This window comes from Oryctolagus cuniculus, chromosome 4, assembly GCF_964237555.1.
Source record: "Oryctolagus cuniculus chromosome 4, mOryCun1.1, whole genome shotgun sequence".
NCBI lineage: Eukaryota > Metazoa > Chordata > Mammalia > Lagomorpha > Leporidae > Oryctolagus > Oryctolagus cuniculus.
Window position 1 is genome coordinate 86,094,015 of NC_091435.1, and position 27,409 is coordinate 86,121,423.

The 27,409-nt window shown below is 40.6% G+C and overlaps 1 protein-coding gene and 1 long non-coding RNA gene across 7 annotated transcripts in view; one reads left to right on the forward strand and one right to left on the reverse strand.

Moving 5' to 3' along the window:
- Nucleotides 1-27,409, forward strand: part of ATP13A5 (ATPase 13A5) — a 127,071-nt gene that overhangs the window by 68,300 nt on the left and 31,362 nt on the right. For all 6 annotated transcript variants that reach the window (XM_070072357.1, XM_070072359.1, XM_070072361.1 and 3 more), the window contains exons 18-23: nt 11,800-11,924; nt 13,001-13,161; nt 15,698-15,823; nt 17,237-17,316; nt 20,303-20,345; nt 23,119-23,228. In XM_070072357.1, coding sequence (XP_069928458.1) covers nt 11,800-11,924; nt 13,001-13,161; nt 15,698-15,823; nt 17,237-17,316; nt 20,303-20,345; nt 23,119-23,228 — 645 coding nt within the window. The remainder of the gene's footprint in view (nt 1-11,799; nt 11,925-13,000; nt 13,162-15,697; nt 15,824-17,236; nt 17,317-20,302; nt 20,346-23,118; nt 23,229-27,409) is intronic.
- On the reverse strand, nt 5,573-17,903 carry LOC127482925 (uncharacterized). Its single transcript, XR_007908851.2, has 3 exons — nt 17,549-17,903; nt 16,823-16,909; nt 5,573-7,002 (listed from the first exon to the last, which is right to left on the reverse strand). It is a non-coding gene; the product is annotated as an uncharacterized lncRNA (long non-coding RNA).

Genomic DNA, 27,409 nt, shown 5'->3' on the forward strand with positions numbered 1-27,409 from the left:
AATTTATGTAGGTTGTATGTGTCCCAGAATCTAAACATTTCTGATAAATTTTCCAGTTTATTGGCATACAACTCTTTGTAGTAATTTCTGATGACCCTTTTATTTCTGTGGTGCCTGTTGTTACATTCCCTTTTTTATCTCTGATTTTATTGATTTGGGTCTTCACTCTCCTTTTTTTGGTTAGTTGGGCCAATGGTGTGTCAATTTTATTTATTTTTTCAAAAAACCAGCTCTTCATTTTGCTGATCTTTTGTAATTTTTTATTCAATTCTTTTGATTTCTTTTCTAATTTTAATTATTTCTCTTCTCCTACTAGTTTTGAGTTTGGTTTGCTGTAGTTTTTCTAGATCTTTGATATGCATTTATAGCTCATTTATTTGGTGCCTTTCTAATTTGTTGATGTAGGCACCTATTGCTATAAACTTTCCTCTTAACACTGCTTGCTGCATCCCATAAGTTTTGATATGCTGTTTTGTTACCTTCATTTGCTTCCAGAAAATTTTTGATTTCCCTTTTTTATTTCTTCTATGACCCACTATTCATTCAGGAGCATGTTGCTTAGTCTCCATGTATTTGCATATGCTCTAGAGATTCCTGAGTTGCTAATTTCCAGCTTCATTCCACGGCCGTCTGAGAAGATGCATAGTATGATTTTGATTCCTTTGAATTTGCTGAGACTTGCTTTATGGCCCAGTATGTGGTCAACCCTAGAGAATGTTCCATGTACTGCTGAGAATTATGTGTATTCTTTAAGTGTAGGATGAAAAGTTCTGTAGATATCTGTTAGATCCATTTGGTCTATAGTGTTAATTAAATCTACTGTTTACTTGTTGATTTTCTGTGTGATTGATATGTCCATTCCTGAAAGCGGAGTATTGATGTTCCCCAATACTATTGTATTAGAGTCATAAGTCTCCCTTTAAGTCCCTTAACATATCTTTTAAATAGCCCAGTGCCTTGTAATTATGTGCATATACGTTTATAATAGTTACATCTTCCTGTTGAATTGATCCTTTAATCATTATATAGGGCCCCTCATTGTCTTTTTTAACAGTTTTTGTGTTAAAGTCTATTTTGTCTGATATTAAGATACCTATTCCAGATCTTTTTTGGTTTCTGTTGGCATGGAATATCTTTTTCCAACCTTTTACTTTCAGTCTGCATGCACATTTGTTGGAAAGATGTGTTTCTTGTAAGCAGGAAATAGATGGGTTTTGTTCTTTAATCCATTCAGCCAATCTGTGTCTTTTAACTAGAGAGTCGAGGCCATTTACATTCAGTGTGACTATGGATAAGTAGTGATTATGCCCTGTCATTTTTCCAAAGATATTTCTAATATACGCTTTGAACTTCCTGTGATCTTTTACTGTGGGATTTTCTTCCTTTACTTTCTTTCATATTGATGACTGTGTTTCTGTGTTTCTGTGTGTAACACATCTTTTTTTTTAACTTTTATTTAATGAATATAAATTTCCAAAGTATAGCTTATGGATTACAATGGCTTTCCTCACCCCCATAACTTCCCTCCTACCTGCAACCCTCCCCTTTCCCGCTCCCTCTCCCCTTCCATTCACATCAAGGTTCATTTTCAATTATCTTTATATACAGAAGATCAATTTAGCATATATTAAGTAAAGCTTTCAACAGTTTGCACCCACACAGAAACACAAAGGGTAAAATACTGTTTGAGTACCGGTTATAGCATTAAATCAAGCATCTTTTGCAGGGCTCGATGAGTGATGACAAATTTTTTCAATTTCTGTTCGCTATGAAAGGTCTTTTTTCACTTTCATTCCCAAAGGGAGCTTTGCAGGATATAATATTCTGGGCTGGCAGTTTTTTCTCTTAGAACTTGGGCTATATCTCGCCATTCCCTCCTAGCCCGTAGGGTTTCTGATGAGAAGTCTGCTGTGAGTCTAATTGGAGATCCTCTGAGAGCAATCTGGCATTTCTCTATTGCACATTTTAGAATCTTTTCTTTATGTTTCACTGTGGTGAGTTTGATTACAAAATGTCATGGCAAGGATCTTTTCTGGTCATGTTTATTGGGAGTTCCGTGTGCTTCCTGTACTTGGATGTCTCTTTCTTTCTCCAAACATGGGAAGTTTCTGCTAGTATCTCACTAAAAAGGCCTTCTAATCTTTTCTCTTTCTCTCATGCCTTCAGGAACTCCTAGAACCCGAATGTTCATTTTTTTAATAGTATCCTGTAGACTCCCAATAATATTTTTTAGATTTCTTTTTTTTAACTTTTATTTAATGAATATAAATTTCCAAAGTACAGCTTATGCATTACAATGGCTTCCCCCCCCATAATGTCCCTCCCACCCGCTACCCTCCCCTTTCCCACTCCCTCTCCCCTTCCATTCACATCAAGATTCATTTTCGATTCTCTTTATATACAGAAGATTAGTTTAGCATACATTAAGTAAAGATTTCAACAGTTTGCTCCCACACAGAAACATAAAGTGAAAAATACTGTTTGAGTACTAGTTATAGCATTAAATCTCAATGTACAGCACACTAAGGACAAAGATCCTACATGAGGAGTAAATTTCCTCTTCTTGTCATTGGTTTGACTGTACTTTCCTGTGCTCTGTCTTCTAAGACTGATATTCTCTCTTCTGCCTCACTGATTCTATTTTTAAGGCTCTCAAATATGTTTTTTATTTGTTCTATTGAATTCTTCATTTCATTTTGATTCTTCTTTAAGATTTCATTTTCATGAGAGAGATTTTCTTTCATGTCCTGCATGGATTTCAGTTTTTCATGTGTTTTTTATTACTTCTAAGTATTCTTATCATCAATTTTCTGAGTTCCATTTCTTTCATTTCTTCTATCTCATCATCTTCATAATCTTGTATTGAAGTGTCATGTTCTTTTGGGAGCATCATGTTGTATTCCTTATTCTTGTTTCTTGAGTTGTCGCATTTGTTGTTCAGATTTGTGGAGATATTGATGGGTTCTTTTTCTTTTCTGCTGTCGTGACTTTTATCATTGTACTATTACTCTGTAGATACGTGGACTGTCTGCTTTCAGTGAATCTTTAGAGGCTCGTGGTGGGTGTGGCCAGAGAGCTCTGTTCAGTTCTTCAGGGTTAAGGGTGTGCCTAAGGTGACACATCCAGGTTTGGCATGGTAAATCTTCTCTCTCTCTCTCTGTTTGTCTCTCTCTCCTTTTTTAATCAGAAGAGAAGTAATTCCACTTAACTGAACTCTTCTTCTTGATGGTGATCAGTGCCTGAGTGCTAGCCCCAGTGGGTATAATGTTTGTCTGCTCTGTCCCAAGGACCACACAAAGGATCATTGCAGTTCTCAGTGTAAACTCAGATTCCCCTGCAATGTCTCTCACCAGGTAGCCAGGGCCACCCGAGCTTGTGGTGTCTCCCAACGAAACCACTCAAAGTCTCAGCCACAACATGAGTTCTCCTACACACCCTCAGTATTTTTTTTCCACAGTGCCAGTTCAGAAGCTCCACACATCTCTAGGTCTTAGTCTCCTGTTATTACTCGCCACCAGAGTCAGGTTTCACTGCTTGGCTGACTGCTGGGTGCAGCCCTGAGCTGGTGTAGATGTCATGTATCTTCAAAATGGTACTTGCTCTATCTGCTTGTATGCCTTTGTAAGGTGAATGGAGAGAGACAATCATGTCCATACTGTCCTTTTTATTTTTTCTCCCCTCTAGTTAGGCTGGTGTAGTTTCCCCCATGGGGCTTCAAGCCTCGTTCCCTCTAGGCTTTTCCTGTCACTTTTCCACTGGTGTCTTGGCTACTGCAGTCTCATCTCACCTTACTTTCCAGCGCTGGTGCAGAGGCTCTCAGCAGGTAGAGTTATGAGCCGTGGGTGCCCACGCCCTCCACATAGGTCCGCCACGTCCCTCTAATTACCGAAGAGTTTTCTCTGCCAGTTTTTCCCTAACACTTCCCTGAGACTACACTATCTCCACTGTTATTAATCTATCTTCTCCTGGACTAGATCACTAAGCTCCCTCCTTATTCTGCCATCTTGGAACCCAAGATGATTGCATTTCCAGAATGATTTCAATGTTTTTGAATTTGTTGAGACTTGCTTTATGGCCTAGCATATGGGTATCCTAGAGAAAGTTCCATGCACTCACGAAGAGTGTGTGTTCTGCAGTTATGAATTGAAATGTTCTATAAGTAGCAATTAAGCCCATTTGTTGGTAATGTAGATTAGCTCTGTTGCTTCTTCATTGTTTTTCTTTTTTGTCTAGTTCATCTGTCCACTGATGAAAGTGGGATGCTAAAGTCCCCCATTATTATTGTATTGAAACCTGTGTTTCCCTTTAGATCCATTAACATTTCTTTTAAATAACCAGTGCCCTGGCTTTGAGTGTATTTACACTTACCATAGTCACATCTTCCTGTTGAATTGATCCCTTAATCATTACATAATGCCCTTCTTTGTCTCTTTTAATATTTTTTGTGTTAAAATCTATTTTGTCTGGTATTACAAAGGCTATTGCTGCTTATTTTTGCTTTCCATTAGTATGGAATGTCTTTTTTTCATTCTTCCATTTTCAGTCTATATCTTTGTTGGTGAGATATGTTTCTTGCAGGCAGGGAATAGATGGGCCTTGTTTTCTAAGTCATCCATCCAGTCTGTATCTTTTAATTGGAGAATTTAGGTCATTTATATTCAAAGTTATTATTGATAAGTAATGATTTGGTCTTGACATTTTTGCATAAACATTCTTATTTTTTATTTCCTTTGTATGTTTAGTAGGAGATTTGTGTATTCATATCCTTTCATAATGATGGCTATCTTATTTGTCTGTGTAGAACCTCTTTAAGTATTATTTGTATTACTGGATGAGTGGTGAAAAATTCTTTCAATTTCTGCTCGTTTGGAGGGTATTTATTTCAACTTCACTTACAAATAAGAGCTTTACTGGGTGCAGTATTCTGGGCTCACAGTTTTTTTTTTTTTTTCTTTTAGCTCTTGGACTGTGTGTCTCCATTCTTTTCTAGCTTGTAAGATTTCTGATGAGAACTCAGTTGTCAGTCTAATTGGAGATATTTTGAAGGTAATCTGGTGCTTCTTTGGTACACATTTTAGAATCTTTTCTTTATATTTTACTTTTAAAGACTGCCTAAAATGTGACATGGTGGAGAAATTTCTGATCATGTCTATTAAGAGTTCTATGTGCTATCTGTACTTGGATGTCCTTATCTTTCTCCAAATTAGAAAAATTTTATGCTATTATTCACTGACTATATTACCTAACCCATTCTCCCTCCACACCTTCAGGAACTCTTAAGATGAGTATTTTTGTTCATTTGATAGTATCTAATAAATCTCTAACACTATTTTTATTTTTCTAATTATTATTATTATTTCGTCTCCTCTTCTTCTCCTCCTCCTTCTCCTCTCCTCCTCATCTCCTTCCCCTTCTTCTTCCTCCTCTTACTCTTCCTCCTCCTCCTCCTGCTTCTTCTTCTTCTTCTTCCTGCTCCTCCTCCTCCTCATCTTCCTCCTCCTCCTTGTCCTCCTTCTTCTTTTCCTATCTAAATGAGAGAATTCCAAAGATTTGTCTTCTAGCTTGGATATTCTTTCTTCTGCTTCACCAATTGTGTTGTTAAGATTTTCCACTGTATTTTTATTTGCCATATCCAATTCTTCATTTCTAATATTTGTTTGATTTCTCTTCAATGTCTGTCTCACCAGAATTTTCTCATCCATGTCATGTATGGATTTCCTTAACAAATGTGTTTGCTTCTCTGTGTTTTTGAGCAATCTTATGAGCATGCTTTTGAATTCCTTTTTGGGCACTTCATTAATATCTTCATCTTCACATTCTAATATTGAAATTCTGTTGTGTTCCTTCTGGGGAGTCATATTGTCTTCCTTGTTCATGTTTCTTATATTTTTACATTTACTTTTAGGCACTTTTGGAAACACTTGTTGGTTTTTTCTTTTGGTAGTTCTTATCTTTGAAATATGCCTCTGTGGCTTAGTGGAGTGTCTTCTCCTTCAGTGGCTATCCAAAGGTGTATGCTGGGTGGGACCAAGGAGCTATTGCCAGTGCTTAAGTGTGGGTTAAGGGTCCAGGACAACAACTAAGTTGGGCATGGAGGGTCTCCTCTACCACCAGCAGAAGGGAGAGTATGATGGCATCAGCTGGTGGGTCACAGTGTCAGCTCCTCTCTTCCAAGGTGAACCAATCACTGGGTGAGCCCACAGTGCCTAAGCATCTTACTCAAGCAGGTGCATGAACTGCAAAAGGATCTTTGGGCTCCTCAATGTGAGCACAGAACCCTGAACCTCTGGAGCCATATACAGTGATTGCCGAAAGACCTAGCCATGCCCTATCACAGGCCCTATTGTGCAGTCACAGAATTCTCACAGTCATAGGCACAAGTCTTACACAGTGATAGGGAGAAAGGGATCCACTCTCAGCCTACACAAGCCTCCTCTGTTCACAGAAAGAGTTGTGGCATTCCCAGAGTCAGTTGCCTAACCAATAGAGGTTGGTTGGTGTTTCACCTTGGCAAGTTGAGTCTGGGCACCTTAATATAGTGAGAGGAGGGAGTGCTTCGTGGGCCTAAGTGGGTGCCCTACCCCCTGCCAACCCTCCCGGTCAGACACAAAGTCAGTGAGAACACAGATTTATCTCCCTGAGAGTCCTCTAGTAGCACACATACATACCACAGCCGCCTCTACTTGCCTTATTAAGATGGCATTTCCTCTTTGCTGACTGCCAGGTGCCTTGTTCCAAGGGAATATCCTGTCCAGCCACTGGCTGTGGGATTTGCTGGTGGTGTCCTACTTGCTGCTGTGAGATTGTACTGTCCACACTGCTCTACAGTGTCTCTCTTCTTTTTGTAGAATTTCCACTGCAAACTTTTCTCCAGCTGTCCTCTGGGAATGCGATTCCTCTCTTTTTCTTCTACTATCTTCCTGTAGTCAGAAACAGCACATCTTTTCCCTATTCAGCTGTCTTGTATCTTTCTTCAGTTTTTGAAAGTTGTCACTAAATTATCTATGACAAAAGAGTACAGAAATACTATGGCAAACTGTAGCAGTTAAAATGGATATTGTTTATTTTTGATTTGTATTGTTGGTAGAGATCTTGATTTATTACATTAACCTCCACTTCTTGGTTCAACACTATTATTTGCAACACAAGTCCATCAGCTCTGAGATAATCAGTAAACAGTGTCCCCACCTTAGGCTCTTTCCACTTTCCCATCAATAAAATCTCTAAGGTCTGAGTGATCTCTACAGAGCTTTTTCAGCCACAATATTTTAGTCTTCAAAATGGAATCAGAAAGCTTATCTTTAAATATACAAATGAAATTCTGAGATTTAATGTTCCAGGTGTTGGCTATTCTTGGGTAAGCATGAAGGCTCATAACAAACAGGATTTTGCAATTTTTCAAACACAAGTTGGAATGGTGAATGTTAAACTCCTGTGAGAAGAAGAGATTTATGGATCTAGTGATGGAGAGCAGCACATGCAAACACAGCTGTGTTGTCATTTAAAAGTCACTAGTGAGACTGGCAATGTTATGAGTACAAGAAATGCAAAAATAAGGATAAAATGTGCTGGATGTCGAATCATCCCAGGTTTACCCAGGGACTATCAGCAGCTTTTTAATGCTTCTAAGAAATTTGCTACTACTTTTAAACAGGATAAAGGGAGAGGGTCTTGATTATTTTTTAGTCTCCATTTATATCCAGTAAGATTTTCCATTTACAAAACTCAAGAACTTCTAAAAAAACTGAAGTTAAAAATGGACAACAGAGGAGTTTCTTGAGATGGCTGGGGAAAAAATAATCTCAACCTAAAAATCAGGAGAAATACTTCATCAAGATTTACTTCTTCATTGGATTGGTAAAGTTCTGTTGAATTTTACTATGTGTTAGTTGCCCTTGGCACTGAGAATTCATTCAGAAGTGAATTAAATAAATTCCTTACCCTCATGAATCTTATGTCCCAATTGGAGGAAAGGGACAATAAAATAAATTTGCAAAATATCATCTCATTGCTGTTTCTTAAATGCCCTTAAGAACATAAAAGTAAATCAGGTTTGAGAATTTTTGAAAAGACAGAGATCAATGTTTTGCATGGGATTATCAGGGAGGTCCTCCAAGGAAGGACATTTGAACAGAGATCTGGGTAAGGCAAAAGAATAAGGTGTGCAGATATCCAGAAGAACATTGCAAAGAACAGAAATAGGAGGTACATAGGCCCTGACACAGGTGTGGCTGAGAATGTTGTAGGCTGGCAAGAGGACCAATTGCCTGAAGTAGGAGGCATAGGAAAGAATTGTAAAATGGAAGCAAAGCACATTTGTCTATTTTTTATTTTACTGCCTATCCTTTTGGAGTCATAGCCAAGAAATCATTGCCAAGCTCAATGTCAGGAAGATTTCACCCTATATTTTTCTTCAGGAACTTCACAGTTTCAGGTCTCATGCTCAAATTTTTAACACATTTTGAATAGATTTTTGTGCAAGGTGAGAGTCAAGTTCCAGTCTTTTGCCTGTGCATATTAAGCTAAAACTTCTGCACAGCAACGGAAAGAGTCAACAGAGTGGAATCGCAACTTCTGGGATAGGAGAAAATATTTGAAAAACATATATATTATAAGTAGTTAATATCCAAAATGTACAAAGGATACAGCTCAATAGTTAAACAAACAAAAAACCATAATTGAAAAATAAGCATTGGGCTTGGATAGACATTTCTCCAACGAAGGCATACCAATGGCTAACAGGTATATGAAAAGGTTCTCAATTTCATTAAGTATGAAGGAAATGAAAATCAAAACCAGAGTGAGATCACCTCATGCCTATTAAAAAGAAAGACAAGTGTCCACAAGGATATAGAGCAACTAGGACCCTTGTACACTATTGGTGGGGATGTAGGATGGTGGAACTGCTATGGAAACCAGTATGAAGGTTCTTTAAAGCAGTGAAAAGAGAAGAACCATGTGAATAATTCCTACAATTACTTCTGCATAGATACCTCAAACAAATGAAATCAGGATCTTGAAGAGGTACCTGCACTCCTGGGTCCCCTGTAGCATCGCTCACAATAGCCAAGACATGGGACAATCTATATGTTCAGTGGGTGAATGGATAAAGAAAATACTATATATATATATATATATATTTATACAAATATTATACAAATACACACACACACACACTCAAGAATGTCATTGAGCTTTAAGAATTGAGGAGATCCTGTCATAAGAGGTAACATGGACAAACCTGGAGGATACGCCACAGAAGGTCAAGTACAGCATGATCAGGTTTATATGACATACCGTGAAATAGTCAAACCTATGGAACTAGAAAGTAGAATGGTGACTCTCAAGAACTGGGATAGAAGGAATTAAGATATTTGTGTTTAATGGATATAAAACTTCAGCTATGCAAGATGATTAAGTTCTAGAGCTGTGCTGTGCAATGTAATAGTGTTCCTAATAACAGTACTGCATTATACACTTTCATTAAGGGGGTAGATCTCAAGTGCTCTTACCACAAGAAAACAAAAACAAAAACACAGGGGTAGAAGGAAACTTTGGGCTGTGATGGACATGTTTATTTCTTGAGCATGGTGATGGTTTGCAGGTATATGCATACTGCTCTGACCCATAAAATTAAATGCATTCAATCTATGCAGTTTTGTATAAGAATTATACATCAATAAAGGTGTTAAAATAAAATAAAATGCTTTATTCAGAATAAATTGGTAAGGAGAGTTTTAGATCTTCTTTTTGGTTCTAGTTAATGAGAAAAGATTAGTCCAATTTATAATAGAAAGTAATGAAGCTAAATGATGGTAAAAATCTTTAACAAATCCTATATTAAGGTGGATTTTCTTTTCTATTATTCTCTGAGATCAGTAAGAAAAGATTAATATCTGATTATTTGAGTATTCATCAAAGTTCTTAATACAAGATCTAAAACAATGTACAGCCACCATTCTGTAAGGTCCAAATTTATGGATTCAATCAACTGAGGATTTAAAATATTCAGGAAAAAAAATCCCTGCATCTGTACTGAATATGTGCAGATTTTTTGCTGCCATTATTCCCCTCCCCCAAGTAGAGAATAAAACAATTACATGACATTTACATTTCATTATTGGTAATCTAGGGGTAATTTAAAGTATCTGGGAGGGTGTGTGTAGGTTATATGCAAATACTACACCATTTTATGTGCAGATTTGAACATCTGCAGATTTGGGTATACATGGGGGCTGGGGGTGTATTACAACAAATTCCCCACATCCCCATGGATACTGAGCAATGACTGTTGAATGAATGGTGTAGAAATTTATAGTCTGCTCCAGAGAGAAGGTACTTCATTGTGTTCCCAAGCAAGTTTGCCTATTTCTCATCAAGACATCCAACTCTGATCCTTTTCTTGAAGAAGGCTTACTGATCCTGAGTTTCTTTCTTTTACTTCCCAAGAACTACTAAAATGACAGTAAAGAAACTATAGAAGTGCTAAGTGCAGAAAAGAGAGCTAGAGTTGCTAATTGAGTCAGCAGGGTAGAAGAAATTATGTACACCATAGCCAGAAAGAGAAATGGTAAGAGAAAACTGGTTCACCCTTCATAGCCCCAAAGAGGTCCAGACTCAGATAAACTCTGTACCCTGGAAGATGAGGGTAAGATTCAGGCTGAGAATGGAGGACTGACTAATGGTATAGAGAAGCTGGATCTTAGGTCTCCCTCTCCCTACAATCCTGACTGCACTTTATAGAAAAATGAACAATGAAAAATCAAGAGAGAACGCTCAGTCCCCACATTTCCCTCTTAAAAAGCCACCTGAGAGTCATTCCATTTCAGAGAAGAGGTTCTCTGTAGCTAATGTAACCAAATTAGATGCCCAGCCTCCAGCTTCAAACTGTGAAAGCTCTTCAGAGCCCTGGCCGATTGCATATATTTCCTGGAGGTGACAAATACAGACTAAAATAAATGACCTGATATCTATTCAAATGGTGTCTTGTATGCATCATGCACCGATAAGTGTCAAATAACTTGTGATTGCAAGTTCAAAGGGAGGGGAAGTGGGAGACTTGGGGGAAACCTCTTAGAAATTAAAAACAAAAATATAAGAGTACTTAAAAGATTCGTGGAAAGTGTATATTAGACTTTAATTGAGTTTCTAATGAACTTTATAAGGTACCATCATATATCATTAACCTAAGAACCAACAGAAAGAGTCAAAGACAAGTACATTGTTCTTTATCCAAAAAATGGGTTGATAATGAGAAAAAGCAACTTTTAAAATACTTAAAAGAAGTTTCCCCTGAGAAGAAGAAGAGGGATGAGGTGGCATGGACACAGGGACTATCGGTTTTCCCTATAAGCTCTTGATTCTTCTTTACTTTTTAAAAACTATTTATTTATTTGAAAGTCAGAGTTACAGAGAAAGAGGGAGTCAGAGAGAGAGAATCTTCCATCTGCATGTTTACTCCCCAAATGGCTTCAACAGCTGGGGCTGGGCAAAGCAAAAGCCAGGAGCCAGGAACTCCATCCAGGTCTCCCACAGGGGTGGGTCATCTTCTGCTGCTTTCCCACGCCATTAGCAGGAAGCAGGATTAGAAATGGAGCAGTTGGGACTCAAGCCAGCACCCATAGGGGATGTGGGCATCATAGGCAGTGGCTTTATCCATTATGCCACAATGCTGCCCCACTTTGTTTTCTAACATATGCAAGTATTGCATTACCAAGCCTTAGAAATTTTAAAAAGAAGTAAATCCAACTGCTGAGATTCCACAGCTACACTCAATATTGATTTTCTCCTGAATCACAGAGAGAAAGTGGAGTCAGAGTTAACATTTCTGGGACTTCTCATAATGGAGAATCGCTTGAAAAAGGAAACCAAACCAGTGCTGAAGGAGCTGAGGGAGGCCCACATCAGGACGGTGATGATCACAGGTATGTATGTAGAGGCCCAATAGGGTGACCGAACCCCAGGCATCAGAAAAAGATGTGGAGCTCAGTGAGTTCCTGTGGCTGAGAAAGAGAGAAAACTATTCTGCATAGACTTTGTTCCCCTGTGGTGCACCTGTGTTGCTCCCTCAGCAGGACCAGAAGCTCTGGAGGCAGGGACCATAGCTCATTCTCTCTATCTAATGCTTGCTCCTCTTCTCCAGGATCTGGGCAGTGCTGATGGGCTCACAGTAAATGGCTAAGCAGTAGAATGGATGTGCTCTCATTGAGAATCAAGAACGAGAGTTCTGTGTGGAGGATGTGAGACTATGTTTCCCCAAGATAGCAGGGCTAGGAATGGTGTATGATCATCAAGCCCAAGCATGGCCTAGCCCTAATTGCTGTTTCCCCTACTTACATTTGGATGATTTTATACTACTAAACTGTGGTCATGTTATGTGCATTGCTAGGAGCTGTCTATCTCTTGAAGATACATAAATTTTGAAAGTGCTTAAACATTCCTTTTTTTCATCTGCGTATTTTGGAAATACACAGTGGGCTGATGCTAAATATTTTGAGAGGGAGATACAAGCACAGTGTCCATTGGGGCAGCCTTGGGTAGACAGGCAGATAAAATTGGTTATGAAATAAGTGACTTAAGGAGCATGAAGCATGGGGCTGGCACTGTGGCATAGCCTGTGAGGCTGCCACCAGTGATGCCAGCGTTCCATATGGGCACCAGTTAGAGTCCTGGCTGAGCCACTTCCAATCCAACTCCCTGCTAATGGCCTGGGAAAATCAGCACAGGATGCTTCATGTCTTTGGGCTGCTGCTACACACATGGGAGACCTGGAAGAAACTCCTGGCTCCTGGCTTTGGTCTGGCCTAGCCCTGGCCATTGTGGCCATCTGGGGAGTGAACCAACATGTGGAAGATCTATCTCTCTTTCTCCCTCTCTCTCTGTAACTCTGACTTTCAAAATGTTGGAAAAAAAAAAACAAGCAAATTGGAGGAGGGAGAGCTTGATTCTGGTTGTGGGGAAGAGGTTTGTCAAAAGCAAGCAGAATTCCTTTGTCTTCTAGGTGACAACCTTCAAACAGCCATTACTGTTGCAAAGAATTCTGAAATGATTCCTCCATGCAGCCAAGTGATTATCGTGGAAGCCAATGAACCAGATGAGTTTGTGCCTGCCTCTGTGACCTGGCAGCTGGTGGAGAACCAGGAGATGGGACCAGGGAAGAATGTGAGCAAACGTTGGCACTGCACAGCCTTCTCGTCTTCAGAGTCATCACAATCGTGGCTCCTCACATCTGTCTGGAGTTTTTCAGTTTGCAGATTTTTCCTTCAGGCTTCTCAGCTCAGTTGCCCACTAGCATCACTTGGAGGAGTTTTTAGGCTTCCTGATTCAGGCTGAAACAATTAATCAGAATCCCTGCGGTGGGAACTGGCATCAGCTCTTTGTCCAGTGATTCCAATGTGCCATCATGGCTGGGAACTACTAATTAATTTATACTCTCCTTTTTTTTGCCATTTGATCCTCACAATAACCTTATGAGTTGGGCAAATGAGTCATTTTACCAATGAGAAAATCGAGACTCAGAAAAGTTAGTGGGGAGTGTGCATTTAGCCTAGTGGTTAAGCTGCCCTTAGTATCTGAGTTCCATTCCCAGCTCTAGCTCATGACTCTGGTTTCCTGCTAATGCAGGCCTTGGAAGGCTCAAATGATTGAGTAACAGCCACTCACGATGAAACTTGGCTTGAGTTCTCAGCTCCTGGTTTCAGCCTGGCTCAGTCTTAGCCACGGTGAACATTTGGGGAGCAAACCAGTGGGTGGAAGCTCTCTATCTGTGTCTCCTCCTCTCAAATAAATCTATTAAGTGTTTTTTTAAAGAAAGAAATGTAAGCTCACACAAGACACAAACTGATGAGTTGCAGAGAAACAACTCAGACTCATCTGTTGTATTCCTCACAAATCCATGGACATTTAGATTGCACTGTGCCTGTGACATGAAGTTAACAGGTCTTGGACTTCTCTAGATAGCAAGATACCTGTGCACTTGGACAAGAGTAGCTGTTTCAAATGATGAGAATGGGCTGTAGCCTGACATTTCATCACTGCAGGTGAATTCAAAGACATGGCCCTCCAGGTGATGGATTACAAAAATGTTCCCTTCCTCCAGGCTGGCAAGCCTTTCATATTAAGTGCAGAGTGGACCATTGTGTAATCAGGACCCTTTGTACAGTACTCAAATGGCACAATTGTACAGAGTGGCTCTGCCTGTCCTGGAAGAGGTGCATTAACTTGGCTCAAACCCCAGTTGAATGGGCTGTGAAAGATGACAGCACTCTCTCTGCTTTTAGCAGATTCCTGGTGCTTGTTTCCTTGGGAGTCTCCTTGCTTCCACATCAGTACACATTGCCAGATTCACCATGTGATAGAACTCAGCTCCCACACTGTTTTAATGAACAGTCCACTAATACTACTCATTCATGAATTTAATGGCTTTATTCAAGTTTAGGTTGTTACTGGGAGAAAGCTTCCTTTGCTCTGCCTTCCTCCACAACACTGTATCTTCCCACATTCCCAGCACAAGCAAAAAGAGTTTCTGTCCTTGTCTCATGAAAAATGCTTAACAGCATGTCTTTCATGTGTTGTTTGGTAATTGGAGGTCTCAATATAGGGGTGTCTTACTTCGTTTCCCAATTCAGCATAGAAAATCTTCCGGATATGCATGCAATGCTTTTCTTGATATGAATTTCTCTAACGAATAAAATTTTCTCTCATGCTACACAAATGTAAAGCCTTCTGGAAAATGCTGCATGAAAAAACCATTACCAGCTATTGTCATGAGGAATGAATCCATAGTCATTTACAGCTGGGATAGAAGGCAGCCAGGGGATACAGTGACAGGGGAAAAGACAAGAGGGAAAGGGTTTTAGAAAAGGATTAATGGTGGTTCACCAGAAGGTAGGGTGTGCAAGGGGATATAAACACTATGGGAAAAAGGGGTTACCTATTGGGGTAGGGTCACAACAGAGGTCAGAGATCAGGTGCTAAAAGATTAGGCATTAAAAAATCAACTCAACTTAGAGAGGGAGGGAGGCAGGGAGGGAGGGAGAGAGAGAAACATAAATCTCCCATCTTCTGTATTATTCTTCATATGCCCCCCACCCAATAGCCAGGACAGGGCCAGGTCTAAACCAGGAGCCAAGAGTTTAATCCAGGTCTCCAGTGTAGGAGACAGGGACTCCGTCATTTGAGCCATCATTCCCAAGGTGACTACTAGCAGAAAGATGGGCTCTGAAGCAGAGTCGGGAATTTGAACCAGGCACTCAGATATGGGAGTAGGCATAATTTTAACAGCCACACCAGATGACTGCCCCAATGCAAAATTTTTGAACAAAGGAATGGTTAAGAGACCTTAGGGAATGTGAGGCTGAGTGAGGAGAAGAAGGAAGAATGTTTCCTGTTCATCTTTGTGATGATTGACTGGTGCCTCAGTGTGATTGCCTCAGCAGACTGACAGCACATGTGGTACCTCCCAGGACAGGAACCACAGCACCTCATTGTCAGAGGTCAGGTGTTCACATACTTTGGAGGGGGGACATTCTGAGCTTCTTTTTCCTATAGGTCAAAGTTCTGTGGGAATTACTCATTATTCATCTGCCAATCCTCACATTGTTATGCTGCGTGAATTCAGTTCCTTCCACACAAACCTAAGAAAGCAGAGACATACCTTAAGAGCCACTGTGGAGTGATGATGCCCTTTTGATTTTAGGAAATCTCCATTAACATTGGAAAGGCCTCAGGCCCTGATGGGGAAAGACGGAGCTGCTACCATTTTGCAATGAGTGGGAAATCATACCAGGTGATATTTCAGCATTTCAACAGCTTGCTTCCAAAAGTAAGTACTGGATAAATGGAGGGTTTTGTCTTGCCCTTCAAATGACTGAGGAAAACAGGAGAATCTCCCAGAGCCCGAGTGGACTTTTCATGAACAAGCAATAAATTTTCTTATAAAACTAAATAAGGTTTTGGAGTCATTGTAACATAGCCTAACCCACCTGGATTGATTGATACATTGATCATGTGTATGATTATTTATCAAAGAGGAATTGAAATAGTTTTATCCTGTTTTCACCTAAGATATGACAATAATTTTCCTTCCCAGCTAACCACTTTTCCAGTATTTTTAATATTTATAAATTTTATGCATCACAACTTAAATCCTGCATATTATATAATTTACTAATTTTCAACCTAATAATGTGTTTCTTAATTATATCTTGAAAATAAATTCATAGTGTGTAAAAAAGAGAAAGCAAAAGCAAAATAAAATGAGAAAACCTGTGAGCACAAAGGGAGACAGTTCTGAAAGGGATGGTCTCAGAGTTGGAGAAGCACTGCTCCTGGAAGAGTTCCCTGGGCCTACCTGTACCCACGTGGTCCCTGGTTCCTTCAGAGTCTGAGTCCTGGTGTGTGCAGTCCAACCTCAGCCTCCCTGTTTCCCTTCCTCTCTACCTGGAGAACATCCAGACAATCCCAAACATGCCACCTGAAAGCCACCAACTCATGTCCAGCTGAGTTCTATTCCCCTTCCTGTCTGGATTCTTAAATCACAGCAGAAGGAAACAAAGGCCCTGTGTTTTCGTTTCAAACTCATCTGTTATCTTGTGCTGTGTGTGTCCTATTTTAAAACAGCGCTGTGGGGCTGTGCAGTCAATGTGGTGGAGATCAATGGAGCCTGAGCTGAGGGCAGTGACCATCTGCAAGCAGTCTTAAAATTTCTTTGCCTTGCCCCAAGGACCCTAGCTTCTAGACCCCAAAGGTTCCCAGAAAGGCTTTAGCCCAGCTTCCCCCTGTAGAGATGGAGAGCTGAACTCAGAGAGGTTAAGCCACTTACCTTGGATTTGCACAGCTAGTTGTGATACTGCTGAGCATGGAACACTGTTTCTCAACTTCCGGTTCATTGCTCATCCCTCTGCTTGTGCTGCAATTACAGAGAAAGTGTTTGGTAAAAAACAACTGTATTTCCTTCAGCAGTTTTACCCCATTTGCTCTGCTGCTTTTAGTTTTTATTATTATTAACCAGAGGTCATCCCATCTTGGAAAAATGGTCTGGGAAAAAGTAATCAAGTTATGATGGAGGGTTAACATGAAAGTTCAAAATCAAAGCCTTAAATCCCTTTCTTGGAATTTACTCTGATGATCCAGCGATGCTGTATCAAATTAGTGGCCATGAGTAAGTTTTCAGGCCTTGTATTTGAAAAGCATTCTTCTTCCTAATCTTATTGCAGTGACCATTTTTCCTTTTTAGATTCTGGTGAATGGAACCATCTTTGCAAGAATGTCTCCTGGGCAGAAGTCAAGCCTTGTTGAAGAATTTCAGAAATTAAAGTAAGTGTTATTGCATGAAGGGAAAGCATGCTGTGTAACATGTGTCTCCAATCCTTGGTGGCTTAGCATAACACTACTTACTTATTGTTTCACAGTTCTGTGGGTTAGACATGCAAGAGGAGCTCGGCTGAGTCCTTGGCTCAGGGCTTCGCACAAGGATGTGATCAGGTGTTGATCAGAACTATAATCATCTCTGCCTGAGTGGAGATGATCTGCCACCAGACCCACTCACCTGTTGACGAATTCACTTCCTTGTGGGTGGTTAAACTAAGAGCCTCAATATCCTACTGGCTGTTGAACAGACACCATCCTCAGTCCTTTGCCACATGGCCCATTTCATAAGGAAGCTCACAATTTGGTAGATGGCTTCCATAAGAACCGCCAAGTGAGGAGCACCCTGGAGGTGGGGGGGTGAGAGGGGTGAGAGAGAGAGAGAGAGAGAGACATCAGTGTCACTGTTGTTTATATCCAAACATCAGCAGTGACATCTCTTCCTTGTGAGGAACAACTCACCAGGTCCAGCTCACACTCAAGGGAGTGATTGCCAGGAAGTGGGTAGCATGGGGAGCCATTTTATGAGTTTTCTACTCCAGAAAGAATTTGCAAAGATCGGCTTACATATAGAGAAAAGATGGTTGAGTGTTTGTATCACTTGGAATGAGGAAAATGGGAAAGTGTGTGAGTTATCTGACATCATTTCATGTCAGTCCATTAGGAAAAAGAATGGACTGGAGCCGGTGCTGTGGCATAGTGAGTAGAGCCCTGCTTGAGTTGCCAGCATCCCATATGGGTGCTGGGTTATATTCTGGATGCTCCACTTCTGATCCAACTCCATGCTAATGGCCTGGGAAAAGCAGTGGACAATGGCCCAAGTGCTTGGGTTCCTGCTACCCGCCTGGGAGACCTAGAAGCAGCTCCTGGCTCTTGACCCATTGCAGCTAATCTGAGGAGTGAACCAGTGGATGGAAAATCTCTCTGTCTTCCCAACTCTCTGTAACTCTGACTTTAAAGTAAATAAATAAATCTGTTAAAAAAGGAAAAAGAAGACATATGGACTATTTCTGGTGTTCTAGGCAAGAGGTGAAATATCACGCAATAGGGATTACATCAAAGGAAAGGTCTTTACTTTTCTTTCAAAAATACAGATGACCAAGTCACATCAGAACTAACCAGTTCTTCTTGAGGGCAGGTCGACTTGTTACTTGCTGAGAATGTTAGAGTTTCCAGCCCACGCATTCCAGAAAGTAAACAGGAACAGAGATGAGTGAAACTTCTGATAATTGCTGCTAAGTCATGGGTGAAATCAGGAGACTGCCTTTTACCATCACATTTCATTGCACAAGCACTCACAGGAATGCCTCAAAACTGCCTATTAACTCCCATAATTCTTTGAGGCTGGGTAGGTAATCAGCACCTAAAACGACTATTTCCCTCACATGGTCATTACATGATATTGACTGAAGAAAGTAATTTCAACTTTCTCAAATATCTGAGGATTTTTCCCAGCTTAAATGCTTAATTTTGAGAAGTTCTATTCCCTTAAAGAAAAATCAGTTCAGGAAAACACATGCTGTTTCAGAATGAGCTGCCTTCCCAATTTCCCAATCTTCTTATTCATGTCTTCATCATCAGAGATGTGCAGAAGATTGCGTTCCCTTCCTAACTTCAGAGAACACTAGGAGATCTGATTCTCGATGTGATATAAGCATTAGATATGTGCTTTAAGCCTGAAGAAAGCAAGCCGTTGTTCTAACAGCTATCAGGAGTGCTGACGTGCATCTGAAATTATGGGGGGTTTTCATATATACGAGCTCAATAGTAGGTTGAACCATAGGAATATGAATTTGGCTATATTTGACCATTTGGCCAGTAAGAGTGGTCTTTTAAAATGCTTATTTATTTTTTCTCATTTTATTTGAAAGGCAGGCAGAGAGACAGACAAAGATTTTCCATCGTTCATTCCTCCAAATGCCCACAACAGTTGGGCCATGCCAAAGCCAGGAGCCTGGAATTCCATCCAGGTCTCCCACATGGATGGCAAAGACCGAAGTACTTGAACCACCACTTGCCACCTCTGAGAGTGTGCACTAGCTGGAATTGGAAATGGAGCTAGCGCTGGAACCCAGGCACTCTGATATGGAATACGGGCTTCCCAAGAAGGATCTTAATGGTTACACCAAAGTCCTGGCCCAAAAGTGGTCATTTCCTAAGTGCTGGCTAATAATAAGCCCATTCTAAGAGAACTTTACTTTTTCACCTTATTAATATTTAAATTTAATCTGGTTTTTGAACAGTGCAACTGAATATCTTGTGGTGTTGCTATTATTCAATTTCTAGAAGGTATGTTTACTTATAATACAAGACAGTCTGCATAATGCATAGAATTCCTTTGACAGCAACTTTAATTTTTACTCTTCTATTTGTATCATGTCTGCATGTCAAACTGATACAAGTGGGGAGCATAGTATCTGATTTTCACTCTGAGGTGCATAACGGATGCTTGCAAGCACATATGTCGCTAGTTATATATGTTAAACTATTTTCCAGCTGTTTCTCTTCCTGGTCTCTGAACTCTATAAACTCTCAGCAGCAGTCAACAACAGAAACACGGGCAGATTATGTCGTGACATCTGAGTTAGATTGTGTGTGAAGTGTTATAACTATGACTGTATACTCTTCAGCTTGGCTTTGGTGGCGATACTGAAAGAGGACTTCTTTTGAAGTGTGTGATCACTGTTTTTGCTGATGTCCTTGGTGGTATCCCTACCATCTCAAAGTAATTGATTGAAACTATTTAAATAATGCAATGGCCCTTTTCTGTTGGGGATATGATCCTCGAAGTCATTTTTGTTCAGGCTGATTTCACACATGTTGGGGACACACAGACACACACACACACACATACACACATCCTGCATGTGAAGTAGTTATGATGGAAATTACTCAAGAGTCAAGATATTAACTTTTCTTATCCTTTTCCCTGCAGTTATTATGTGGGCATGTGTGGCGATGGAGCTAATGACTGTGGGGTGAGTAGAAAGGACTTCTGCTCCCACAAGCAGCTCGCCGAAGCCCCTATTGAGGAGCTCATGGTCCTTAGGTGTCGACCTCTTCATCCTTCCTCCAGAATCCGCTGGCTTGTTTGGGTGTTTATAATTTCCTCCACCGGAGTGTGGGCTGCAGGTGGAGAGGAGTAAAGTAAGATGAGTCACGTCAGCTGTTCTCTGGCAACTCTTAGAGTAACAGAGATGAGGGAAGACAACTTGAACTCTCTCCCTATGTCACACCCAGAGGAGACTTTACAAGACCACCTGGTTTAAATCCTCACGTTATCTGTAGGGAAATAACGTCTCAGGTGAAGTAATTCTGCCCACGGTCACAAAGCTGATAAATTCTTAGTGATGATAAAGTTTGAAACTGATGATTTATGTATTAACTTATGGTAAATTTATTTATTCCTGTGGAAACTTACATTCTGGGTTTAGTTTATAAGTTAGCTTTTTTTTTTCTCTCTATAACTCTTTCAAATAAATAAATCTTAAAAAAATCAGTTAGCTTTATTCAAAAACTTTCACACTTAGTGAAATCCTAAAACAAAATATTTAGATATTGCAAAACCTAAATCAAATGATTCTGAGATTATTTCTCACACACAGAAGGACGGTGCGTGCTTTGTATTTGGAGTTGTAAAGATACGATTCAAATAACAGTTTATATTGAGGATTATATTAGACAATTTATAGGCCCAGAAGAAAATTGCTTTTTATTTCCAAAGTTCATTAGATATTTAAGCTCTAATATTCCTCTTTAATATTCCTCCAAAGTTCTGTGAAGAAAACCATGCTCATACAGAAAATTATTATAAATTTCTGCTTCATGAGAAAGAGCTAGTTGTTAATCTCTTCTTTAAAAATCTAGATGAGTGCAACCACTTGGCACTGAGGTTAAGATGACATATCAGAGTGTCTGGATTTAATACCTGGCTCTGGTTACTGATTCCAGAGTCTTTATAATGCAGACTCTGGGAGGCAGCAGTAATGGTTTCAAGCAGTTGGTTTCCTGCCACCCATCTGAGAAACCTGTAATGAATTCCTGGTTTCCAGCTTCAAGTTCCTGCTGGAAGCCACTGCAAACATTTAGGGAGTGAACCAGTGCAGGAGAGCTCTCCCTATCTATGTCTGTTTCTGTTTCTTTTTCTCTCTCCTCCCCTTTCTTCTCCCCTTCCCACCTTCCCTCCCCCCTCCTCCTCCTTCTTCTTTTTCTTCTTCTTCTCTCTCACCCTCTCCCTCTCTCACCCAAAATTAAAAAAAAAATTTTCCAAAGTGGACATTTGGTATAGACACCCCCTTGGGATGCCCATACCCTACACTGCAGTGCCTGGATTCAAGTACAGCTCTACTCCCAATTCCAGCTTTCTACTAATGTGCATCCTGGGACTTGGGTGCCTGCCCAAATGGAAAGCTTAAATTGAATTCCCAGCTCCTGAATTTGACCTAGTCCAGTCCTGAATATTGGAGGATTTGAAGAGTGAACCAGCAAATGGGAGATCTTTCTCTATCTTTCAAATAATTAAACAATTTTTTAAAATCTAGAATGAATGCTCAGTCTTATTATGATTATATGGAATTTAGCACAAAATAAAGATACCAAATGCTAAAAATTCATATAAGATCCGCTCCACAAAGAGCTCATTGTCTGATGGGGGAAAATCATGAATAAAACTAACCTGGATATAATGTAGATGTTCTTATGTCATATAGTTGAGACAGAAAATGCTAAGGAGAAAAGAGGAAGGAAGAAATGTTGCGATATTTATTGAACTTGAATCTTGCAAGTATCAGCCAGATCGCCAGGTAGTTTATGGTTCCGTGAAACTACAGAAGTCAAACATCTCATTCGAGACCCATACAATTCTTGTAGGGCTAGAGGCTTGCTGACCTGCCTGTTAATCAACCTTTGCACTCTCTGGACTGTTTTCAGAACAATAAAAAAAACAAAATAGTCCTTATTTCAGAGGAACAACACATGGGCTTGAATGAGCGTGATGAATGCAATCTGGTCCCCCACTCCATCCCAGTGGTTAGTTGATTGGCTAGATCAGGCAGACTAGGGAAAGGTAGGGATCAAATCTTTTCCGGTTCATAAAGATGTCCTGTGGTGTGTAACAACTAAGATTATCAAGGACCCAACCAATGTCCATCAACTTCTGTGATCTCTGTAAAAAGTATATTTATATTAAATGGAGAGGGAGAGAGAGAGAGAGAGAGAGAGAGAGAGAGAGACATCCTATCCACTGGTTCACTCTCCAAATGGCTAAAGCCAGGAGCCCATTTCAATCCAGGTCTCCCATGTGAATGGCAGGAATCTATGTACTTGAGCCATCACCTACTGTTTCCAGGGTGTGTGTCAGCAGGAAGCTGGAATCACAAGTAGTGCAGAGACTCAAACCCAGGCACTAAGATATGAGATGCAGGCATCCCAAACAGTGTCTCAGTACACCAAATGCTCACCCCTTAATGGATCTTTTGAGTTAGCACTTCCGTTTCCTTATCACATCTACACACCCACAGCCAACACACACAGTCATGCACACACATACAGCACTTCTACTTGTGGAGCACTGTTTCATTGCTCCCTTTTTCATTTGTGGGTTTGTGGATCAAAGGAGGGAGGGTATTTCAGGTGGAGGGATAGTGTAAACAGAGACCCAGGGACGGAAAGGTACAGTGTTATAATTCTACGATGTGAAGTGTTAGAGCCTTTCTCAGGAGTCAAGGCTGTACAATGGATTGATCTTTCCAGGCCTTGAAAATGGCTCACGCAGGAATCTCACTGTCAGAACAGGAAGCATCTGTGGCATCACCTTTTACCTCGAAAATAGCCAACATTGAGTGTGTGCCTCATCTCATCAGGTGAGTCATTTCTTCCCCTTCTGCTCTGGTAGAGGACGGGCTTGTTGTCTGGCTCTGGAGAGACAGAATTAACTATAACAGATGTGGGTAAAGTGCTATTAGTACACCGATTAAAGAGGCCATTAGTACTGCTTGAGAATACTGGTAGAAGCCACAACAAAGTGAACTTTGCAGAGCCTTCAAAGATAGGTGGGTGTGTTATGTGGACAGCTGAAAGCCTGACTTGATATTGATTAACTGATTGCATTTCACACTTCTCTCCTCCTTGGTTTTTTGTGTTGCTTGCTTCTTGGGATATTTCCTCAGGAGTTCAGGATGGTTTGGAAGCAGAAAGGGCACACTGCATTAGAGAGATTTCCCAAATAGTATTATAAGTCTCCAGAATGAAAACTAGCAAATAGTCAAAATGTTTATATGGAAGATATTACAAGTGATTGACTGGCATTGCTTAGAAAAATGGAAGGAATTAAGAGCTATTTACCCTGCTAGTATCTCCCTCACACCTACCTCTCTTGAATTTCTGATCATATCTCTATCTTAAATGTAATTAAAAATACAACATTATATTTTATTTTCTGCTCATGAATTTTGTTCCCTTGTTGTTTTCTATAACATTTTGAGATAATTTTGGGTAGTGTGGAAGACACCACCAAAATTTGAGGTGTATGTAGAAAAGACAACCATGAAGTTCAGCATGTCCCCTGGTGCATCAGAACTAAAGGTCAGGAATCACTGGCCTAAAGGTGCCTGGCCTGAAAGTCTACACCTTCAGCGACAGTTTGACACCTCTCCCTGAACATTGAGTATCTGTGGACACCTGTGTCCTTCTGGGCCCACAAACACCATCACCTCTTCTACCAACAAACAGCCCATCTTTCCAAGTCCCATGTTACCTGTTTCTAAGAATGATCAGTTCCTTAGTGTCCATCAGTGAAGTTCAGAATCTCAGAGTACATTGAACTCTCTCTTCTTCTTCCTCCATAACCAAAAGGCCACTGTGTTTTATTGATTTGTCTTTGCGAAGTGTCTCTAAGCCCTTTGCTCACTGTCTCTATTGCCTTAATGTTGATGTCAGGGTGACTATATAAAGATAGTGCTCAGATACCTCGCCGTATTTCATGATTTCCATCATCATCACAGCTCACAGAATTTGTTAAATGTTGTGCTTGAAAATGTGGTAGATAAAAGATTGAGACAAGGGGTCCAGCATTGTGGTGCTGAAGGTTAAGCTGCCACCTGTAAGGCCAATATCCCATATGGGCATCGGTTTTCATCCTGGCTTCTCAATTTCCTATTCAGCTCCCTGCTAATAACCTGAGGAAGCAGCAGAGGATGGCCCAAGAGCTTGGGCATCTGCACCCATATTGGAAACCTAGAAGAAGCTCCTGGCTCCTGGCTTCAGTCTGGCCCAGCTCCAGCCATTCTGGCCATTTGGGGAGTGAACCAGAGGATGGGGAGGTCTCTCTGACTCTCCTTCTTTCTATAACTCTGCCTTTCAAATCAGTAAAATTAAAAAAGGAATGGGGGGTGCTGGCACTGAGGCACAGTGGGTTAGCGCCCTGGCCTGAAGCACCGGCATCCAATATGGGCTCTGGTTCTAGTCCCAGATGCTCCACTTCCAATCTAACTCTCTGCTATAGGAAAGCAGAAGATGGCCAAGTCTTTGGGCCCCTGCACCTGTGTGGGAGACCCGGAAGAAGCTCCTGGCTCCTGGCTCCTAGCTCCTGGCTTCAGATCAGTGCAGCTCTGGCCGTTGCAGCCAATTGGAGAGTGAACCATCGATGGAAGACCTCTCTATGTGTAACTCTGAGTTTCAAATAAATAAATAAATCTTAGGAAAAAAAAAGAGATGGGACAAAGCCTTGTCCTGGAGGACTCACATCACAGTAAAGCAGATAGGGATATGCAGATATCTTTATTTATTTATTTATTTATTTGAAGACAGAGCCACACAGAGGCAGAAACACAGAGAGAGAGATCTTCCATCCACTAGTCCACTCCTCAGATGGCCGCAACAGCTGAAGCTGGGCTGATCTGAAGTCAGGAGCCAGAAGCTTCTTCCAGGTCTCCCACGCTGGTGCAGGGGCCCAAGGACTTGGGCCATCTTCTACTGCTTTCCCAGGACATAGCAGAGAGCTGGATCAGAAGTGGAGCAGCTGGGACTCGAACCAGCACTCATATGGGATGCTGGCACTGCAAGTGGTGGCTTTGTCTGCTATGCCACAGCACCAGCCCCCTGGGATATGTGGATATCTCACAATACAGAGAATCTGATGCCTGATGCATAAAAGCTGCTCAATAAGTATACTTAAAATATATTAACATCCAAACAATAAACATTCTGGCAGTTTGAGTAAATGAACTCAAGCCAGGAAAGAAGGCTTCAACAGGGGAGTTGGGACTTGACCGTTGGATGAAAGTTTGTAACAGAAAGGAGGTTGGAGGGATTACAAATGGACAAAATGGGATAGTCACATTTATAATTGAGGTTGTTACTGGTAACCCACTTGGACTGAAAGACTTTTCATATGGAAATTGTGGAGGTTAAGCCAGGTAAAGTAGCTTCCATGAGGAGTTATACAAATTGCCAAGATCCATTCAAAATGTTGTGGCATTGAACTTCATAGACTCTCTCACACTAATGTGGTCCAGCATTTATGAATGCAGTATACTGTTTATAACACAAATTGTGATGCCAAATCTCTCCAGTGGCAGATAGCCTACTTAGGGAGACAAGGCAGAGGTTCTTTTCTTCTGTATTTCATAGATCCATAAAAACCAAATATGGTTCATCTCTGTTGGACTCATTCTACCCCTGCTATTTTTGATGAATGCTTATTCCTGGGAAAGCTCCCCTGAGGAGGAATGAAATATAGTTTTGAAAGCATAGATCCATAGGTTTGCCATTTTTAAAAAGATTTATTTATTTACTTATTTATTCATTTATTTGAAAGGCAGAGGGAGAGAGAGAGAGAGAGAGAGAGAGAGATGGATGTTAGGCTCACTGGTTCACTTCCCAAGTGCCCATAACAGCCAAGGGTAGGCCAGGCCAAACAAAGCCTGGATCCAGGAACTCCATCCAGGTCTCCCACATGGGTGACAAGAACCCAAGTACTTGGGCCATCATCGGCTGCCTCCCAGGCCCATTAGCAGGAAGCTGGATTGAAAGTGGAACACTTGTGTTCAAATTGCTGCAGAGCCACAATGCCAGCCCCAATGCATTTGCCCATTTTCTGCTGCTGTAATGAGATACCTAAGGTTGAGTAGCTCTTCAATGTCTATCACCTTCAAATACTATTTAGAATGTTGGACACTAGGGATCAAGCTTCCAGTATGTGAGCACCCCATCATGTTGCATAAGGAAGAGTGGTTGGCTAGTAGTTGGACTTTTAGCTTTTCCTTTTTATGTCCCTGTTGGGTCAACAAAGTCTTGAGTAGAGCAAGCACCCATATCACTGAGGACTAGAAATAAAGATGTGGTCATCTCCCATGTGAATTAGCTTCTGCTTGGACATGAGGCGTGGTGGTTTCCCAAGTCCCCGCTCCCATTGCATGCTACTAACTCATCGTCTTCCCTTGGCCAGCATAATCTGACATCCAACAGATCTGAGTGGATTTTTAAAAGGAGATAATGTCCACTTGTTAAAGTGAAGTTTTTAATGTGGTCCTGATCACTTCATCTCTATACCAGCTCAGATTATTACCCTGGGTTCTTGAGATGTTGAAGCCAGCAAAACCTATTACATCTCAAATATTAGAGTCATATCCACATTCCCTGAAAAGTGAGGGCACCCATCCATTATCTTTATGTCTCTAAGGGCCCCTGAAACACACACAGTACCATTCCTAGGAAGCATGTATTTTTAAGATGTAATGATCACAATCAAGTCCATACTTGACATTTTACACCTTATAATGTTGTGTTGTGTCTATAATATACATGGTTATCTTTTCACTTCACTGACAGCTTATTGGGAATAAGGACTGTGCCTGGTTCCTTTCATATCCACCATAGCCCTTAGCATAATATTGGTACCTTATAAGCCAGAAATGAAAAAGTAAATAACTGAGTGAGGTAATGACTGAAAGAGAAAGAGGATGGATGAATGTGGTTAAGTAATTGAGAGGCTGAATCAGTGATTAAGTTCATGTGTATCAACAAATTATTAAAAATCAAACTC